Source organism: Watersipora subatra, chromosome 9, assembly GCF_963576615.1.
Source record: "Watersipora subatra chromosome 9, tzWatSuba1.1, whole genome shotgun sequence".
Classification (NCBI taxonomy): Eukaryota; Metazoa; Bryozoa; class Gymnolaemata; order Cheilostomatida; family Watersiporidae; genus Watersipora; species Watersipora subatra.
Genome location: NC_088716.1, coordinates 58,900,270 through 58,915,283, shown reverse-complemented (window position 1 = coordinate 58,915,283; position 15,014 = coordinate 58,900,270). Strand labels below are relative to the sequence as shown.

General features: G+C 35.8%; 1 protein-coding gene across 1 annotated transcript in view; it reads left to right on the top strand.

Annotated features, from left to right (window-relative positions):
* The first annotated feature begins 786 nt into the window (after positions 1–786).
* LOC137405287 (cilia- and flagella-associated protein 74-like) overlaps positions 787–15,014 on the top strand; it is a 38,557-nt gene continuing 24,329 nt past the window's right edge. The window contains exons 1-15 of the mRNA XM_068091515.1: positions 787–941; positions 1,929–2,159; positions 2,500–2,604; positions 2,865–3,007; positions 3,879–4,020; positions 4,844–4,946; positions 5,674–5,831; positions 7,363–7,495; positions 8,839–9,085; positions 9,294–9,541; positions 10,591–10,709; positions 11,215–11,371; positions 11,983–12,156; positions 12,960–13,140; positions 13,254–13,444. Of these exons, the coding sequence (XP_067947616.1) occupies positions 787–941; positions 1,929–2,159; positions 2,500–2,604; positions 2,865–3,007; positions 3,879–4,020; positions 4,844–4,946; positions 5,674–5,831; positions 7,363–7,495; positions 8,839–9,085; positions 9,294–9,541; positions 10,591–10,709; positions 11,215–11,371; positions 11,983–12,156; positions 12,960–13,140; positions 13,254–13,444 (2,487 nt within the window). The remainder of the gene's footprint in view (positions 942–1,928; positions 2,160–2,499; positions 2,605–2,864; positions 3,008–3,878; positions 4,021–4,843; positions 4,947–5,673; positions 5,832–7,362; positions 7,496–8,838; positions 9,086–9,293; positions 9,542–10,590; positions 10,710–11,214; positions 11,372–11,982; positions 12,157–12,959; positions 13,141–13,253; positions 13,445–15,014) is intronic.

Genomic DNA, 15,014 nt, shown 5'->3' with positions numbered 1-15,014 from the left:
AATCCACGTATTAACTTCTGTGTTTGTAGCAGCCTTTAAGAAGTCGTCGCCAATATTGCATTAAATATTGACCAACATTCAAAATGAAACGCAATACTGGCTGACTGCTGTGGAAGACGTCGGTTATTTCACCCACCAACAAAGCGCGCTCTGGCGATTCAACAGACTCTCATTTGTAAAATCATTGTTATTATCTCGATCAGTGTCGTATAGTTTCACATACGAGCTGTGAAGCTCGTAGTTTCATATAACTGTGAAACTATACCGCTCTGATCTCGGTAAGATTTAAAAAAGATAACTACGGTATTTGAGAGATCATAGCCTTCGAGTTCTAGTCGGTTTGAAAAATGTGTAGCTGTGCTGGCGATTATATACGGTATCATCAGTAGTACCATGAACATAGGAAAATAGTTTTGTATAACTTTTATAACATTTGTATAGCACTTGTAAAACATTCCGCAACGGAGTTAGGAACTACGGGCTAGGAACTCACAAATCCCTGTAGTTATCCTTATCGTAGCTACCCATTATCTTTCTTGCCATTGGCAAATCGCAAACTGCGCAACGGTCTTCGATAGATATATTACCTAATATGCGCTTGTGACTCAAGTGATCAGTGTTGCTATGACTATGATGGCCGCCTTCGGCTTGGCTAGACACTTTCAATAACGCTAGTATAAATTTCAGGCGATTTATTTTGGCGGTTTTAAGCAGTAGAATACGGTAGAGAAGCAATAACTGAATTTACTTTAAACAACAAATTGGGGTTAAAAAGTATATGCACCAATGGAATCAGAAGAGCTGTTGTTTAACGAATTTGATGAGGCTGAATATTTTATAAAAGAGGACGATGATGACGGTGACGGATTTTCATTAGAAGAAAGTGAAGACTCTGACTTGTGCGAAGAAAACTGTCAAGTCTGTATTGAGCCCAACGAAAAGTAAGTTTGTACGGTTTTAAGTAAAGCTACGATGTTTATATTGTAAGATAGTTGTCAAAGAAGAGTGTCCTGCAACAGCCTGTAGCACAAAATATGTCTCATGGAAGCTCGACTAGACGTCGTCATTTCCATTACCTACAGTTTTTAATTAAATTGATACAACGCAAACAAACTATTGGTTATTAGTTCTGTCGGAACATATGGCAATTTTAACTACAACACAGCGGTAAAAGTTGCTTTGCTTTTTTCACTGTTAAACCTTAACACTGCCATTTGCAACAGTTTTGACTTTTTTCTGACATGAGCAATAGATATGCACGGTAAGAACATCTATCTATCAAACATTTGAAATGAATATCAGCAGCATCTCTTTGCAGATGATCCGTATCTGCATGACAACGTATTAGAGTATGTGCTATTAGGAATATTGTGCTAAACATAAAATGTGTCAAATTTCTATCATATTAGTTTTGATTCTGATTCATGAAGGAGTCTGCAGCTATTTTGGTAACTACATGAAATTGAACTAACTTATATTCAGCACAACCATGGTGTCTAATATGCTAGACACTCTCTCACGTTTCAATAGTTTTTTGCAAACTTCTGCTGCAAAATGATTTTAATTAGCAAATTCATTCAGCAAACTTCATTCAGCTTGAAGTTCTATCAATCATACAAAACCTTCCAAGCATTGACAATTATCGCAGCATAATGGAATAGCTAGAAGAAGATGCCTTTGAATGAGCTTGGTGAGAATAGATGGGATTCACAATCATGGTTCCTACGCTTTTTTTATAAACTTGTATGTATTCAGTCACAATGATTTGTTAGAGTTGAGGTTATATATGTGAAAGCTACAATTTAGCCTAGTCAAATTTGTTTTAAATCTGGTTGAAATGGTGTCTGAGTTAACTAAATCTTAGTAAAACACAAAAGTTTGAATAGCAAAACATATATAATGCTTATATCAAATTGTGTATATTACAGTGAATATGCTGAAGCTGAGTTGCCTGGCAGAGTTAACCAACAAAGGCAACTCCATCACATATACATGAAAAAATACATAGACTCTCTTAATGAGGATTTGCATGAGAAGTCTATGCTCACTTCCAAAACTCGAGATGAACTGGAAAAGTGTCAAGAAAGAATATCAGACCTTGAAAAGGAAAGGGACCAACTTTATTACATGGTGCAAGAAGCTGATGAGAATGAGGATGTGTAAGAGATCTTATTTTATTGTTTAATGAAAAGAATGCTGAACATAAACTGAGCGAATACATGCCTTTGCCTGAAAGCAGTAAAGCTTATGTCATCTTTGCCTTGTAACAATTTTAGCGTGGTATTTATTGGCATTCACTAATTTTACTCTCTTTGCTTCCAATGCACAGATCTATTTATGTTTATGATACCAACTCTATATGAAACATAGAGGTTTGATAAATTATATTCATTTAGCTATCTTTGGAGTTGTCTGCTTTTGTTTTTTAAATAGTTTTGATGCTTATGCCCAGTTCAGTATTAATGTTTCACTTTGTTTTTATGAATTACTGACTTGCAGCCCTAATGGAGACAGACTGAGAGCTCAACATGAGAGAGCCATTCTAGAGCTTGAGATGGAAACTGGAATAGAAGAAGCCATTAAAGGGCGTCTCTCTCGTGCAGAGTAGGTTTTGCTTTTAACTCCAAATTCATTTAGCAACCCTACGCATACTTTTCGTTGATGCTCAAACCCAAAACCAGCAAGATAAAAGCATACATGCTGTTTTTCTACAGTAATGAAGCAGTGTTACATTCATAGACCTATTAACTATACTTAAGTATAGTATAGTTAATAGTACACTTAAGTATAGTATAGTCAATATAGGTCTATGGTTACATTATTGGCTCAATTTTAAGATTGTAGTTGCATAGCATTTGCTCCAGGTATGAACTGGCTCAATCTGAACTACAGAAAGGGAAATATCTGCTCACTGAAGATGACCTTCGGCGTGAGCATTCTGTTTTGAGAGAACAGAAACTACAAGACTTTGAAATAAGGAAAAAGAAAGATGACAGTTTTGTTCGAGGTACAGTAGATCGTAGTAATATTCAGACTTGCATGCTTGATATTACTCTGCGTTGTTTTCTTCTGTTTGATTATTATTATCATTATTAATGCAATAGATTCTTTTTGAAAAGAACATAAGTTATGAACTTCATGTATTGTAACATACAAACTATGAATATTTAGTTCAACTTTTGAAAGGTTATTCGTCGCATTTCTCAGAACTCTGTTATTTATTTTATTGTGAAGAAGTTTAGACCCTTGTCTTTCTAACAACTCAGACTTATGGAAGTCTAAACCTTTACTCAACTACACCAGCTGTTTTAATCCTCAAGATAACAAGTAGTCATGATTATATGGGTTTATTTGTTGTAATCAGTCGCGCAGTAAATCTTATAAGTGAATGCATGCAATCGTTGCTCTTTTCTCTTCCAACAAAAGGATGGCTTGCCTTTATGTAGGTAATATACACAGTGGCTTCTCCCACTGTTTGGGGTCATATGACGGGGCAGTTGGGGTATTGCTGAGCTGGCTAGGTGAAACACCGGCCCTTTGCTTAGCGAGCTTCTGCCACATTATCTAGTGATTTAGCCAACTTTTTTATTAGTGTAAAAAATTTAAACGCTATTAGGGCAAATTTGACTAAAGAATGCATCAGATACCATTAGAGTTATTATTAGGGTTATTATTGGCTTTTGTTAACAAAAAATCTTGTAGTCGATTTAAGAAGTTTTTGATAAAAGTCATAATGACAGACTGTCAGAATGCAAAAACCAAACTATATACTTGGAATTTTACACACACTATTTTTTGTATATAAAGGGTGGCACAATTTAGTCATCCAGTCAACATCATTAAATATTGTTAAGCGCACACCTGTCTCTGATTGTCAGACACATACAAGCACCGCAAAAAAGCTCTAAAAGATGCAGCGGAGGCATCAAAAGAGTACGAGAGACGAGGTAAACACGCACTCAGTCAGGCAATGAAAGCTAAGGAAGAGACGAACAAATACCTCAAGCAGACCATGCAAGAGTGAGTCCTCTTCCACAAGTACCTAACTGTACCAAGTCTTTAGGCGCTGAACTTGTACAGTTACATTCATTTATGCGTGCTGCTGTTGCATAACGTACAACTGTACAACAATGTACTGTACATATACAACAACTTTCCATTAACTAAGATCAATGACTGGATACGTAATTATGGCTGTGGTGAAAATAATGATAACAGTAATATCTAGGATGTTTTATATCACTTCCTATTTAAATAAATGGTAAAAAATATGAGTGTATAAAGTAAATACACGAAGTTCAACTCATCTCATGTATCTATCGTATATCACTAATATAACAGTGAAATATGCAAAAAATGCATATATAAAAGTTCATACTAGGTGAACTATAACCTTTTAAACTTTAAGTTGTATGTGGGATTCTTTGACATTAAAATACTCTAGCTTACCGTCCAAAACTTCACATCACAGAGTCAGAGAATTGGCTGTGCTTCTTAAGCTTTTAAAATGATTGTCTATGTACCTCATGGGCCGATAATGCCTAACAGTCGGGCCGATAATGCCTAGCAGTCGGGCCGATAATGCCTAGCAGTCGGGCCGATAATGCCTAGCAGTCGGGCCGATAATGCCTAGCAGTCGGAACACTTGGTTGGATAACTACAGACTTGGGTTCTATCCATTCATAGGCCGATAAGAAAGTGAATATTCTTTTTCCACTGAATGAACCCTCATCTGCTCCAGCCACCTTGACAACAGATCTGCTGAAATAAGACAACGACTATTTTTTTGCATATTAGACAACTCCTAACAAGTAACTGCTTTATTGAAAACTATTTGTTATAGAATTCGAGATCAGACAAAACAGGAGAATGAGCGACACAGTGCTGACTTGAACAGAAGAATTACGGCAGTTCTTTCTCTCAAAAACAACATCACTACAAACAGGGTAATTTTTTCAATAGCTTTTCATTATTTTTTTATACCTGCCAAGATTTAGAAATAGTTATAGTTTAACTGATGTTTGCTATGGAAACGTCTTGGGCTGTATGACCTGTTACACTTTTGATGAAATAAGTGTCATCCACTAATAAAACTGAATGGCTGTACTGTTAGGCATGCATTTACCTTGGAATCATCATCTTTGTAAAACCTATCTTAAAGTATCGGTTGTTTAACCTTTTGAAGAATGGATAAAACATTCAAATCTGCAAGTATTTGTTATGATATGCTTTGAATTTCTATCAGAAGTTTGCAGAAATAATTCATATAATGTCTGTCTTTTTAAAAGGTAAACTGGTACATGCTGATTATTTGATGTAGAGAATTACCACAGTAGTGAGAAATTTAATAAACTTATGATAAACCTAATAATTGGGTTTATCATAAATTTATCAAAATTTTCACTGCTACTGTTGTGAGTCTCTACATCAAATAATTAGCGTGTACCACTACTTAAGTTGGGGGGGGGGAAGGATAGATGTATAATTATTATATATTTAAGTAGTGAACACCAAAAATAGGGTGATTTTTTATTGTTCGTTCAAATCAGGAGGTGGAGTTAACATCTGTTTACATACAAACTCCTACTGCAAGTGTACATTTCTAATTTCTTTGCCCACAACTATTATCACCTTGTATGCTGCAATAGACGCAATGTATTTGCATGGGTACAGGAGAACATCAATGCTCTAAGAGCGAGGAACAAGGATTTGGAGAAAGACGCTCAAAAAGAGGACAAAGTCTTTATGGACCAGATAACTGCAGAAGGCGGAGATGCGCAGACAGCACTACTTGTAAAAAAGAGAATTGAGCAGATGGAGAAGAACCAAGCGTAAGTTTACCTTGTACTTACATCTAAGGCATTGGAACTTACTATCTTATATCCGGTACCCAAAGTGCACCAACTTTTCACAGGTTCATAATTTAAAACAAAGGTGCGGCGCTGGTAGGTAGGAGGGGCCCTGGTAGGTAAGAGGGTGCGCTTACCACTCGAACTCACGCAGCAGACCTTTTTGAATTTTAGAAGCTGTTGAGTGCACAAAATATTTGACCACTTTTGTCCATTTAAGGAGCTTTTATCATAAAAAGAACTGGTCTAGGGCAACATATACAGTATGTACGCAGACATATTTAGACTAAGTAGACCATGATACAACAGTTTGAAGATATAAATGTAACGGACTACGGTTGCCTGTAAAACATGTGAAATTGAAGACAGTATTAAAGTTCACAGGTTGTGAGAGCTGATGACCTACTCAGCAGGCATAAAATAATAGCATTAGAAAAAGAATAAATATTAAAATGAAATTTCTATACCCATCATAGATCTCCCAAACATTGAAATATTTTAGGCAGCAAAACAGGGCTATAATCCTCCTTATGATATGAATTATTTTTTACTATAATATTATTTACGTAATAGATGTATATATAAATATACCGTGTTTTAATATTCTTCTCTTGACCGTTGTGAACAGTTGAGAACTTGAAATTGCCATAGCTATTTACGACGAGAACTGAACTATAGATTTTAATGTCTGCTATAATAAACCAGTATGAGATGCCTAATAACGTGTACCGATCCAACAACTAGGAACATAAGCTATTCTTATATGCAATCTACATAGAGTTGTAAACAAGACAGCACATTTTACATGTGAATAGTTTGCTATTTTGTTTGGCAATACACTTAAAAGCTGCAGCATGATGTTTGTGTTTAGATCTACCACCTTTCTTAGGCGTAGTGTCCATGGCGATACATAAACAAACACCTAACATTTTTACTGATTCAGGGAACCAATAAAATGCTTCAGATTTGTTATTAGTGACTCACTGAGATCATACTTGTCACCACACTTGGAGCACTTCTCATATCTTAACAACGATATAATAATTAGGCCCTCTTCTAGTATCTACAGCTGGTAAACAGTTTTAATGCACTTGAAGGTAATGATTCATGTTTAATTATGTTTCAATAACCACGCAAAACTCTACACTTGGGTTAAACTAAAGAAATAACAAATATAAAGTTCTCACATTTTATATGTTTTATGGTAGACAATTTCTTTGTTTTGATCGATCAGGTCAGAGCGACAGTGATAGAATATCTAATATATATTAGGTATTCATTATTAGAGTGAGCAACCGTAACTGATTACTGGCTGATCTCACTTATAGAAACCAAAGAATCTTACATGAAATGCCCAGATAGGTTCTAGCGAAATCCGGTTTGCATCTGAAAATATTAAAATACTAGGTCAGAAGGATGTTTCCGTTTTTATGTTTGCCTAAGCGAAACTCTAACAGCTATGTTGTGAAAACTAAAGTTGGTCTCATCCATTATTTGGGCTCTTGCTTTGCAGCGAGCATGAGGTGAAACAAAGAGCTGCTGAAGTGAAAATAGCCTCAAAAATCATCTCTGAAGAAGAGCAGTTTAAGAAACGTAAACAAGCCTACCCACACCTTTGGCAAGAAAAGAAATGGGTTGATAGTCTCGTAAGTGTGAAACCTTTCATAACAGTCTGGATCAGCCTCTTTAATGATCTTTAGGTATATTGCTACATGCATGCTGCTGGCTGTGTGTGTACTGACTGAGTGTATGTATACTGACTGAGTGTATACTGACTGTGTGTATGCTGACTGAGTGTATACTGACTGCATGTATACTGACTGTATGTATACTGACTGAGTGTATACTGAATGTGTGTATACTGACTGAGTGTATGCTGACTGTGTGTATACTGACTGTGTGTATACTGACTGAGTGTATACTGACTGCATGTATACTGACTGTATGTATACTGACTGAGTGTATACTGACTGTGTGTATACTGACTGAGTGTATGCTGACTGTGTGTATGCTGACTGAGTGTATACTGACTGTGTGTATACTGACTGTGTGTATACTGAGTGTATACTGACTGCATGTATACTGACTGTATGTATACTGACTGAGTGTATACTGACTGTGTGTATACTGACTGAGTGTATGCTGACTGTGTGTATGCTGACTGAGTGTATACTGACTGTGTGTATACTGGCTGTGTGTATACTGGCTGTGTGTATACTGACTGTGTGTATACCCACTGTGTGTATACTGACTGAGTGCATACCGACTGTGTGTATGCTAACTGAGTGCATACCGACTGTGTGTATGCTAACTGTGTGTATACTGACTGTGTGTATACTGACTGTGTTATACTGACTGTGTGTATACTGGCTGTTTGTATACTGACTGTGTGTATACTGACTGCGTGTATACTGAGTGTATACTGACTGTGTATACTGACTGTATATACTGAGCGTATATACTGAGCGTATACTGACTGTTTGTATACTGACTGCGTGTATACTGAGCGTATACTGACTGTTTGTATACTGACTGCGTGTATACTGTGCGTATACTGGCTGTTTGTATACTGACTGTGTATACTGAGCGTATACTGACTGTTTGTATACTGACTGCGTGTATACTGTGCGTATACTGGCTGTTTGTATACTGACTGCGTGTAACTGTGTGTATACTGGCTGTTTGTATAATGCCTCGCATAGTAACAGTATTAATATTTAGCATTTAATCTCTGCATATGCATATTCACAGTTATTACACTGGCGGACATTGTTGTTATTAATTTTCTCTTTTTTGTTATTGAGTTCCTTCGGCAGCAACATCAGTATTCACTTGAAAAAACTCTGTACCTTGCGGATAAAGCTCTTCGCAATAAGTATTATAAAATTGTTATAACTTCATATCATCAGTATAAGTTTTCTGGTGAAAATCGTTCAAATGTAGTGTGTATGTTGAAAAAGTTTGGTTTGATTTGATTTGAATTTCACAGAATGTCAAGCCGCACAAGAAGAAGAAACTCAGAACTCTGGCTACAGACGTCACCTCTAGCAATGATTATGACAAATACATCTCTCAGTTAGACTCACTTCCTAAGCTGGAGGCTAATGACCAGCTTATTAGAGGCCTTCAAGCCCCTCCCATGGGCACTAGACGGGATTCCAGTGATGACGAGGCTATTGTCAACAAGTTGTCAAACACTTTGCCCGCAAATGATGGATCCAAGGCTACGAGCACAAGTATGGGCTAGTTTGAAGCTTTATAACCTCTTATACCTAATTACCTAATGCTAGTAGTTGCATAATCTACTAGAAATTCTTAGCAGGCGTTAAAGAGAGTTCAAGGTCAACCGCTGTTATTTTCTATATAGTAAAGTGTTGGCTGGTGTGAGATAGAGCCTGTTAATCATCTTAGAGTATCTAACCTGCATCCTTCTGTTGTCCTTAGATGATTCTGTCACACTAGCCAAACCAGAGTTTGAAGGAATGTGGAACAAGTTTGAGAAATACGTTGTTCCAAAAGAGGTTGTTGTGGATGTCATCAAGGGGTCAAAGGTTAGCAAAATGGACCAAGACATCATGAGAGAAAAACTACAAGTGCAAAGAGAAAACATAGTACAAACACAGGTCGCAGCGGGTCGAGAGTTCAAGGAGAAATCCTCTTTTAACAGCAAACCTACTGTTGTTCATTTCAAGGTTTGTTCTCGCTCAAAGTTCAATATCATTGTTTCTGAAAGAATCAAAGCCTGCCATCTTGGTCCCTACTTTAGTAGTAGCATGAGCTGCATGTTTGTAGGAAAATTCGCCAATTTATGAAAACACGTTTTGCGTTCTCTAATAGCTTTTTTTGACATTCCAAACATTTTCCAAGGGCTGCTTAGTGCTAATACGAATCCATGGTTTTATTGCCAACTTAGTGCTAATATGAATCCATGGTTTTATTGCCAACTTAGTGCTAATATGAATCCATGGTTCTATTGCTAACTTAGTGCTAATATGAATCCATGGTTTTATTGCCAACTTAGTGCTAATATGAATCCAAGGTTTTATTGCTAACTTAGTGCTAATATGAATTCATGGTTTTATTGCCAATTTAGTGCTAATATGAATCCATGGTTTTATTGCCAACTTAGTGCTAATATGAATCCATGGTTCTATTGCTAACTTAGTGCTAATATGAATCCATGGTTTTATTGCCAATTTAGTGCTAATATGAATCCTTGGTTTTATTGCCAACTTAGTGCTAATATGAATCCATGGTTTTATTGCCAACTTAGTGCTAATATGAATCCATGGTTTTATTGCCAACTTAGTGCTAATATGAATCCAAGGTTCTATTGCCAACTTAGTGCTAATATGAATCCATGGTTTTATTGCCAACTTAGTGCTAATATGAATCCATGGTTTTATTGCCAATATAGTTCAAAGCAATAAACCGTTTACAATCAAATATCTTTCCCTACGATGACAAAGATATTTGTAAAACTTCAATTTCAATCAACCTAACCTCATGGTACATTTTTGGATCAGATTTTACTGTAAGTTAAAACTGTAATAACTTGAGTGGACTTATGGTCTCAGCTATTTAAGTAGTCCCTCTAATTTTGATTGTGAGCTACACTTTAAAAATACTCCAAACGTGTTTATATCAATAAGTTCAGCACATACATTATCACTGCTAGAAAAGTGTGAATAGCAAATTTATTTGCCTTCTGATTATAAATTCTTTATTCTCTTTTGTCTAGGACTTTGACGTTGGGAAATCCTACAAAAAGAGAGTAACTCTCACAAATGTCAGTTACAGTATCAACTTCTGTAAACTGGTTGGCCTTTCAGATCACCTCAAAGACTTTCTGGAAATAACGTATGTATTGCATGTATGGTCTCGAATTTTAAAAACTAGTGTGAGTTGTTCAAAACTAAAAAAAATGTAGCATGCGTGTTTCATGTTACTAAGCACAAAATACAACCAGTTATTAGCTTGAATTTCCTGAGAAGGTTAAACAATAGTTTGTTCAACAAACATAGACTCTGGTCCCATGTTCTGCTAAGACTCACAAGCCGTAAGTTAATGTTCATTAGATTTTAAAGGAAGTTGGTAATCATGTATCAAATTTTGCTGTCCTTAAATTGTGACACCTGCTTTTTATGTTACATATTTACACTAAAGCACTACTGTCATATATTTTTGTCAATAAACAAAGAATTTTATATTAACCTTGGAAGGTCCTTTTCTGTTTCCTTTTCTATTGAATTAACTAGAAGGAATACATAATTTACAGTAGATTTGTAAGTATTATTGTTGATTTTTGGTATCACTGTGGGGGCATCTTTAAACTATCATGATATTAAAACTGTATTGTTTGTAGGTTTGATCCACCTGGTCAGCTGTCAGCTGGCATGACATGTGAGCTGCTTATAATGTTTAAGCCCATGATCAATGAAGACTTGGAGGGTGTGATCAACTTCCTGTCCCAGACAGGGCCATTTGAACTGCCTGTTGTCTGTTCTACAAAGAAATGTGATGTGAGTATAAGATCTGGAATGTGAGTAATGGTTTTTTAAGGGATTGGCATTGCAGTAATTTTCATATAATGATTTCAGCCACCTGCTATAGCATGCCACAATTCCTCAAGATACTTGTTTCAGACTCTACTAATTTGACATGACAAACAGATAAATGACTGCTGTCAATTGTTACTTGCAGTGACATATCAGGTATTATGAAGACAATTCTGATGAGTATAAAACATAATAAATAAAATAAAAATACATGTTTTTTATTGCACTCTAATTTAAAAAATGTGCTATATCAATAAATAATTATAATTATATAATATAATATTTAATATATATATTATATATATAGACAAAGTGGACGCTGCACAGTTCGTTACAGAGTGCTCAATGATAAATCAGAGCTAAATTATAAAATATTTATAAGTGGAACTTCACTCTTGGAAGTGAAGTTCCACTTATAAATATTTTATTATATATATATATATTTAATATAATAAATAATTATCTGTAAATATCGGTTGCTAGTGACATCACTTACCTGCTGTTGCATGTCACATATATACTTCTGTTTTATAATCATATCACTAACTAACCAGAGACAAAACCTCTCTATGTAGCTGTCGGTGGATATGACAGAAGTACAGTTTGGTACAAGTGTCATTGGAGAGACTCTAAAACGTCACATCACCCTTAGGAATGACGGAGCCTTAGGAACAAGGCTGATGTTTGGTAAATACACCGGGAAGGATCATCATATTATAACCGCAGCTCCTGCTGACTTTGTACAGCGGGTGGGTTCACCACTTCTTTAATCTAATTTCCATCGCGTTGGCTACTTTTTGTTAAGTAACTACCGGCCTCTAACTAATAGCATTAACTACCTGCCTCTAACTAATAGCATTAACTACCTGCCTCTAACTAATAGCATTAACTACCTGCCTCTAACTAATAGCATTAACTACCTGCCTCTAACTAATAGCATTAACTTGTTGCTAGTTATTTTAGCTGGTCATACCAACGTTCTGTTAAGAGATGTGCCCATAAGTAAGCTCTGTTATTTAGTTGTCAGAATTCTTACAGGATTTAAGCATTCGTACTGAGAGACCTGACTAATCTGATCTTTAGTTTACCATTTGTGATGTGATGAACTGAAATTATCCTAACAAAGTAACCATTTTCATTTACTAAATATATATTATTTTATTGTAAATAATTTCATTTCATTCAGAAATGTTTTTTAAATTATGCCATACAAAAATCATAAAACAAAAAAGGGCAACAGTTAGCCTTTAAAATCAAATAAATAGTTTGACAAATAGTGTTTAAAATGCCTTTCTCTGCTAAGAGAACGGATATTAGGTAGAAGATTGCTAAATCAGCTGGCAATAATGCTTTCAAAATAATTGTTAGATGATGTATGCAATTCAATCATAGCACGTAAGTTGAAATGAAGAAAATATATAAAAAATTATTTAAAATTAGATGTATATGTCAGTAAAAAATCCAAATGAAGAGTTCTGCTATTTTTAAGATAAAATCTCTGTTCTCTTTGTGAAAAATATACTTAATGTATGTATCTCACTTATGTTTGAAGGAAGACACACCTATGAGTGATAATGGTTTGCCAGATAGCCCTAAACTTCAAGGAAATGCTGATGCATCTGAAAGTGGGGTGAGCAAACCCATCTCACCAGCTGGCACTCTTGCTAATAGGTCGCAATGTGAAGTTGAAGAGGTAGCTGGTTCCAGCACCAAGCAGAGAAGCTTTGATGAAGGTTCGATTTACGCATTAGCGTATTTTAACCATTGACAGAAAAGCGGTAGAGCAGTGTATCCTGTCATGGCTTCAATTTTCTATCAACCAATTACTTTTTGTCACTGCTTACAGCGAGCTCGATTGGAGCAAGTCTTTCTGAAGATCATGACCTTGACCTTGATGGCATGATGGTCAGTGATCAGAACTCGACGCTCATAAAACCATTCTCCCAAGAAAAGCTGGAGATTGTCTGGAAGCCAACTGTACCTGGAAAGTGTGATGCTCAGTTCATTCTATCATTTGAGGATGAGCTTTCTGCTGATGTGAGTTCATAACACTCATCTTATAATGCTGCTGATGTGAGTTCATAACACTCATCTTATAGTGCTGCTGATGTGAGTCCATAACACTCATCTTATAATGCTGCTGATGTGAGTTCATAACACTCATCTTATAATGCTGCTGACATTAGTTCATAACACTCATCTTATAATGCTTCTGACATGAGTTCATAACACTCATCTTATAATGCTGCTGATGTGAGTCCATAACACTCATCTTATAATGCTTCTGACATGTGTTCATAACACTCATCTCATAATGCTGCTGATGTGAGTTCATAACACTCATCTTATAATGCTGCTGATGTGAGTTCATAACAGTCATCTTATAATGCTTCTGACATGTGTTCATAACACTCATCTTATAATGCTGCTGATGTGAGTTCATAACAGTCATCTTATAATGCTGCTGACATGTGTTCATAACACTCATCTTATAATGCTTCTGACATGAGTTCATAACACTCATCTCATAATGCTTCTGACATGAGTTCATAACACTCATCTTATAATGCTGCTGATGTGAGTTCATAACACTCATCTTATAATGCTGCTGACATTAGTTCATAACACTCATCTTATAATACTGCTGATGTGAGTTCATAACACTCATCTTATAATGCTGCTGATGTGAGTTCATAACACTCATTTTATAATGCTGCTGACATTAGTTCATAACACTCATCTTATAATGCTTCTGACATGAGTTCATAACACTCATCTCATAATGCTGCTGATGTGAGTTCATAACAGTCATCTTATAATGCTGCTGACATGTGTTCATAACACTCATCTTATAATGCTGCTGATGTGAGTTCATAAAAGTCATCTTATAATGCTGCTGACATGTGTTCATAACACTCATCTTATAATGCTGCTGATGTGAGTCCATAACACTCATCTCATAATGCTGCTGATGTGAGTTCATAACACTCATCTTATAATGTGGCTGATGTGAGTGCATAACACTCATCTTATAATGCTGCTGATGTGAGTCCATAACACTCATCTTATAATGCTGCTGACATTAGTTCATAACACTCATCTTATAATGCTTCTGACATGAGTTCATAACACTCATCTCATAATGCTGCTAATGTGAGTTCATAACAGTCATCTTATAATGCTGCTGACATGTGTTCATAACACTCATCTTATAATGCTGCTGATGTGAGTTCATAAAAGTCATCTTATAATGCTGCTGACATGTGTTCATAACACTCATCTTATAATGCTGCTGATGTGAGTCCATAACACTCATCTTATAATGCTGCTGATGTGAGTCCATAACACTCATCTTATAATGTGGCTGATGTGAGTGCATAACACTCATCTTATAATGCTGCTGATGTGAGTCCATAACACTCATCTTATAATGCTGCTGACATTAGTTCATAACACTCATCTTATAATGCTTCTGACATGAGTTCATAACACTCATCTCATAATGCTGCTGATGTGAGTTCATAACAGTCATCTTATAATGCTGCTGACATTAGTTCATGACACTCATCTTATAATGCTTCTGACATGTGTTCATAACACTCATCTT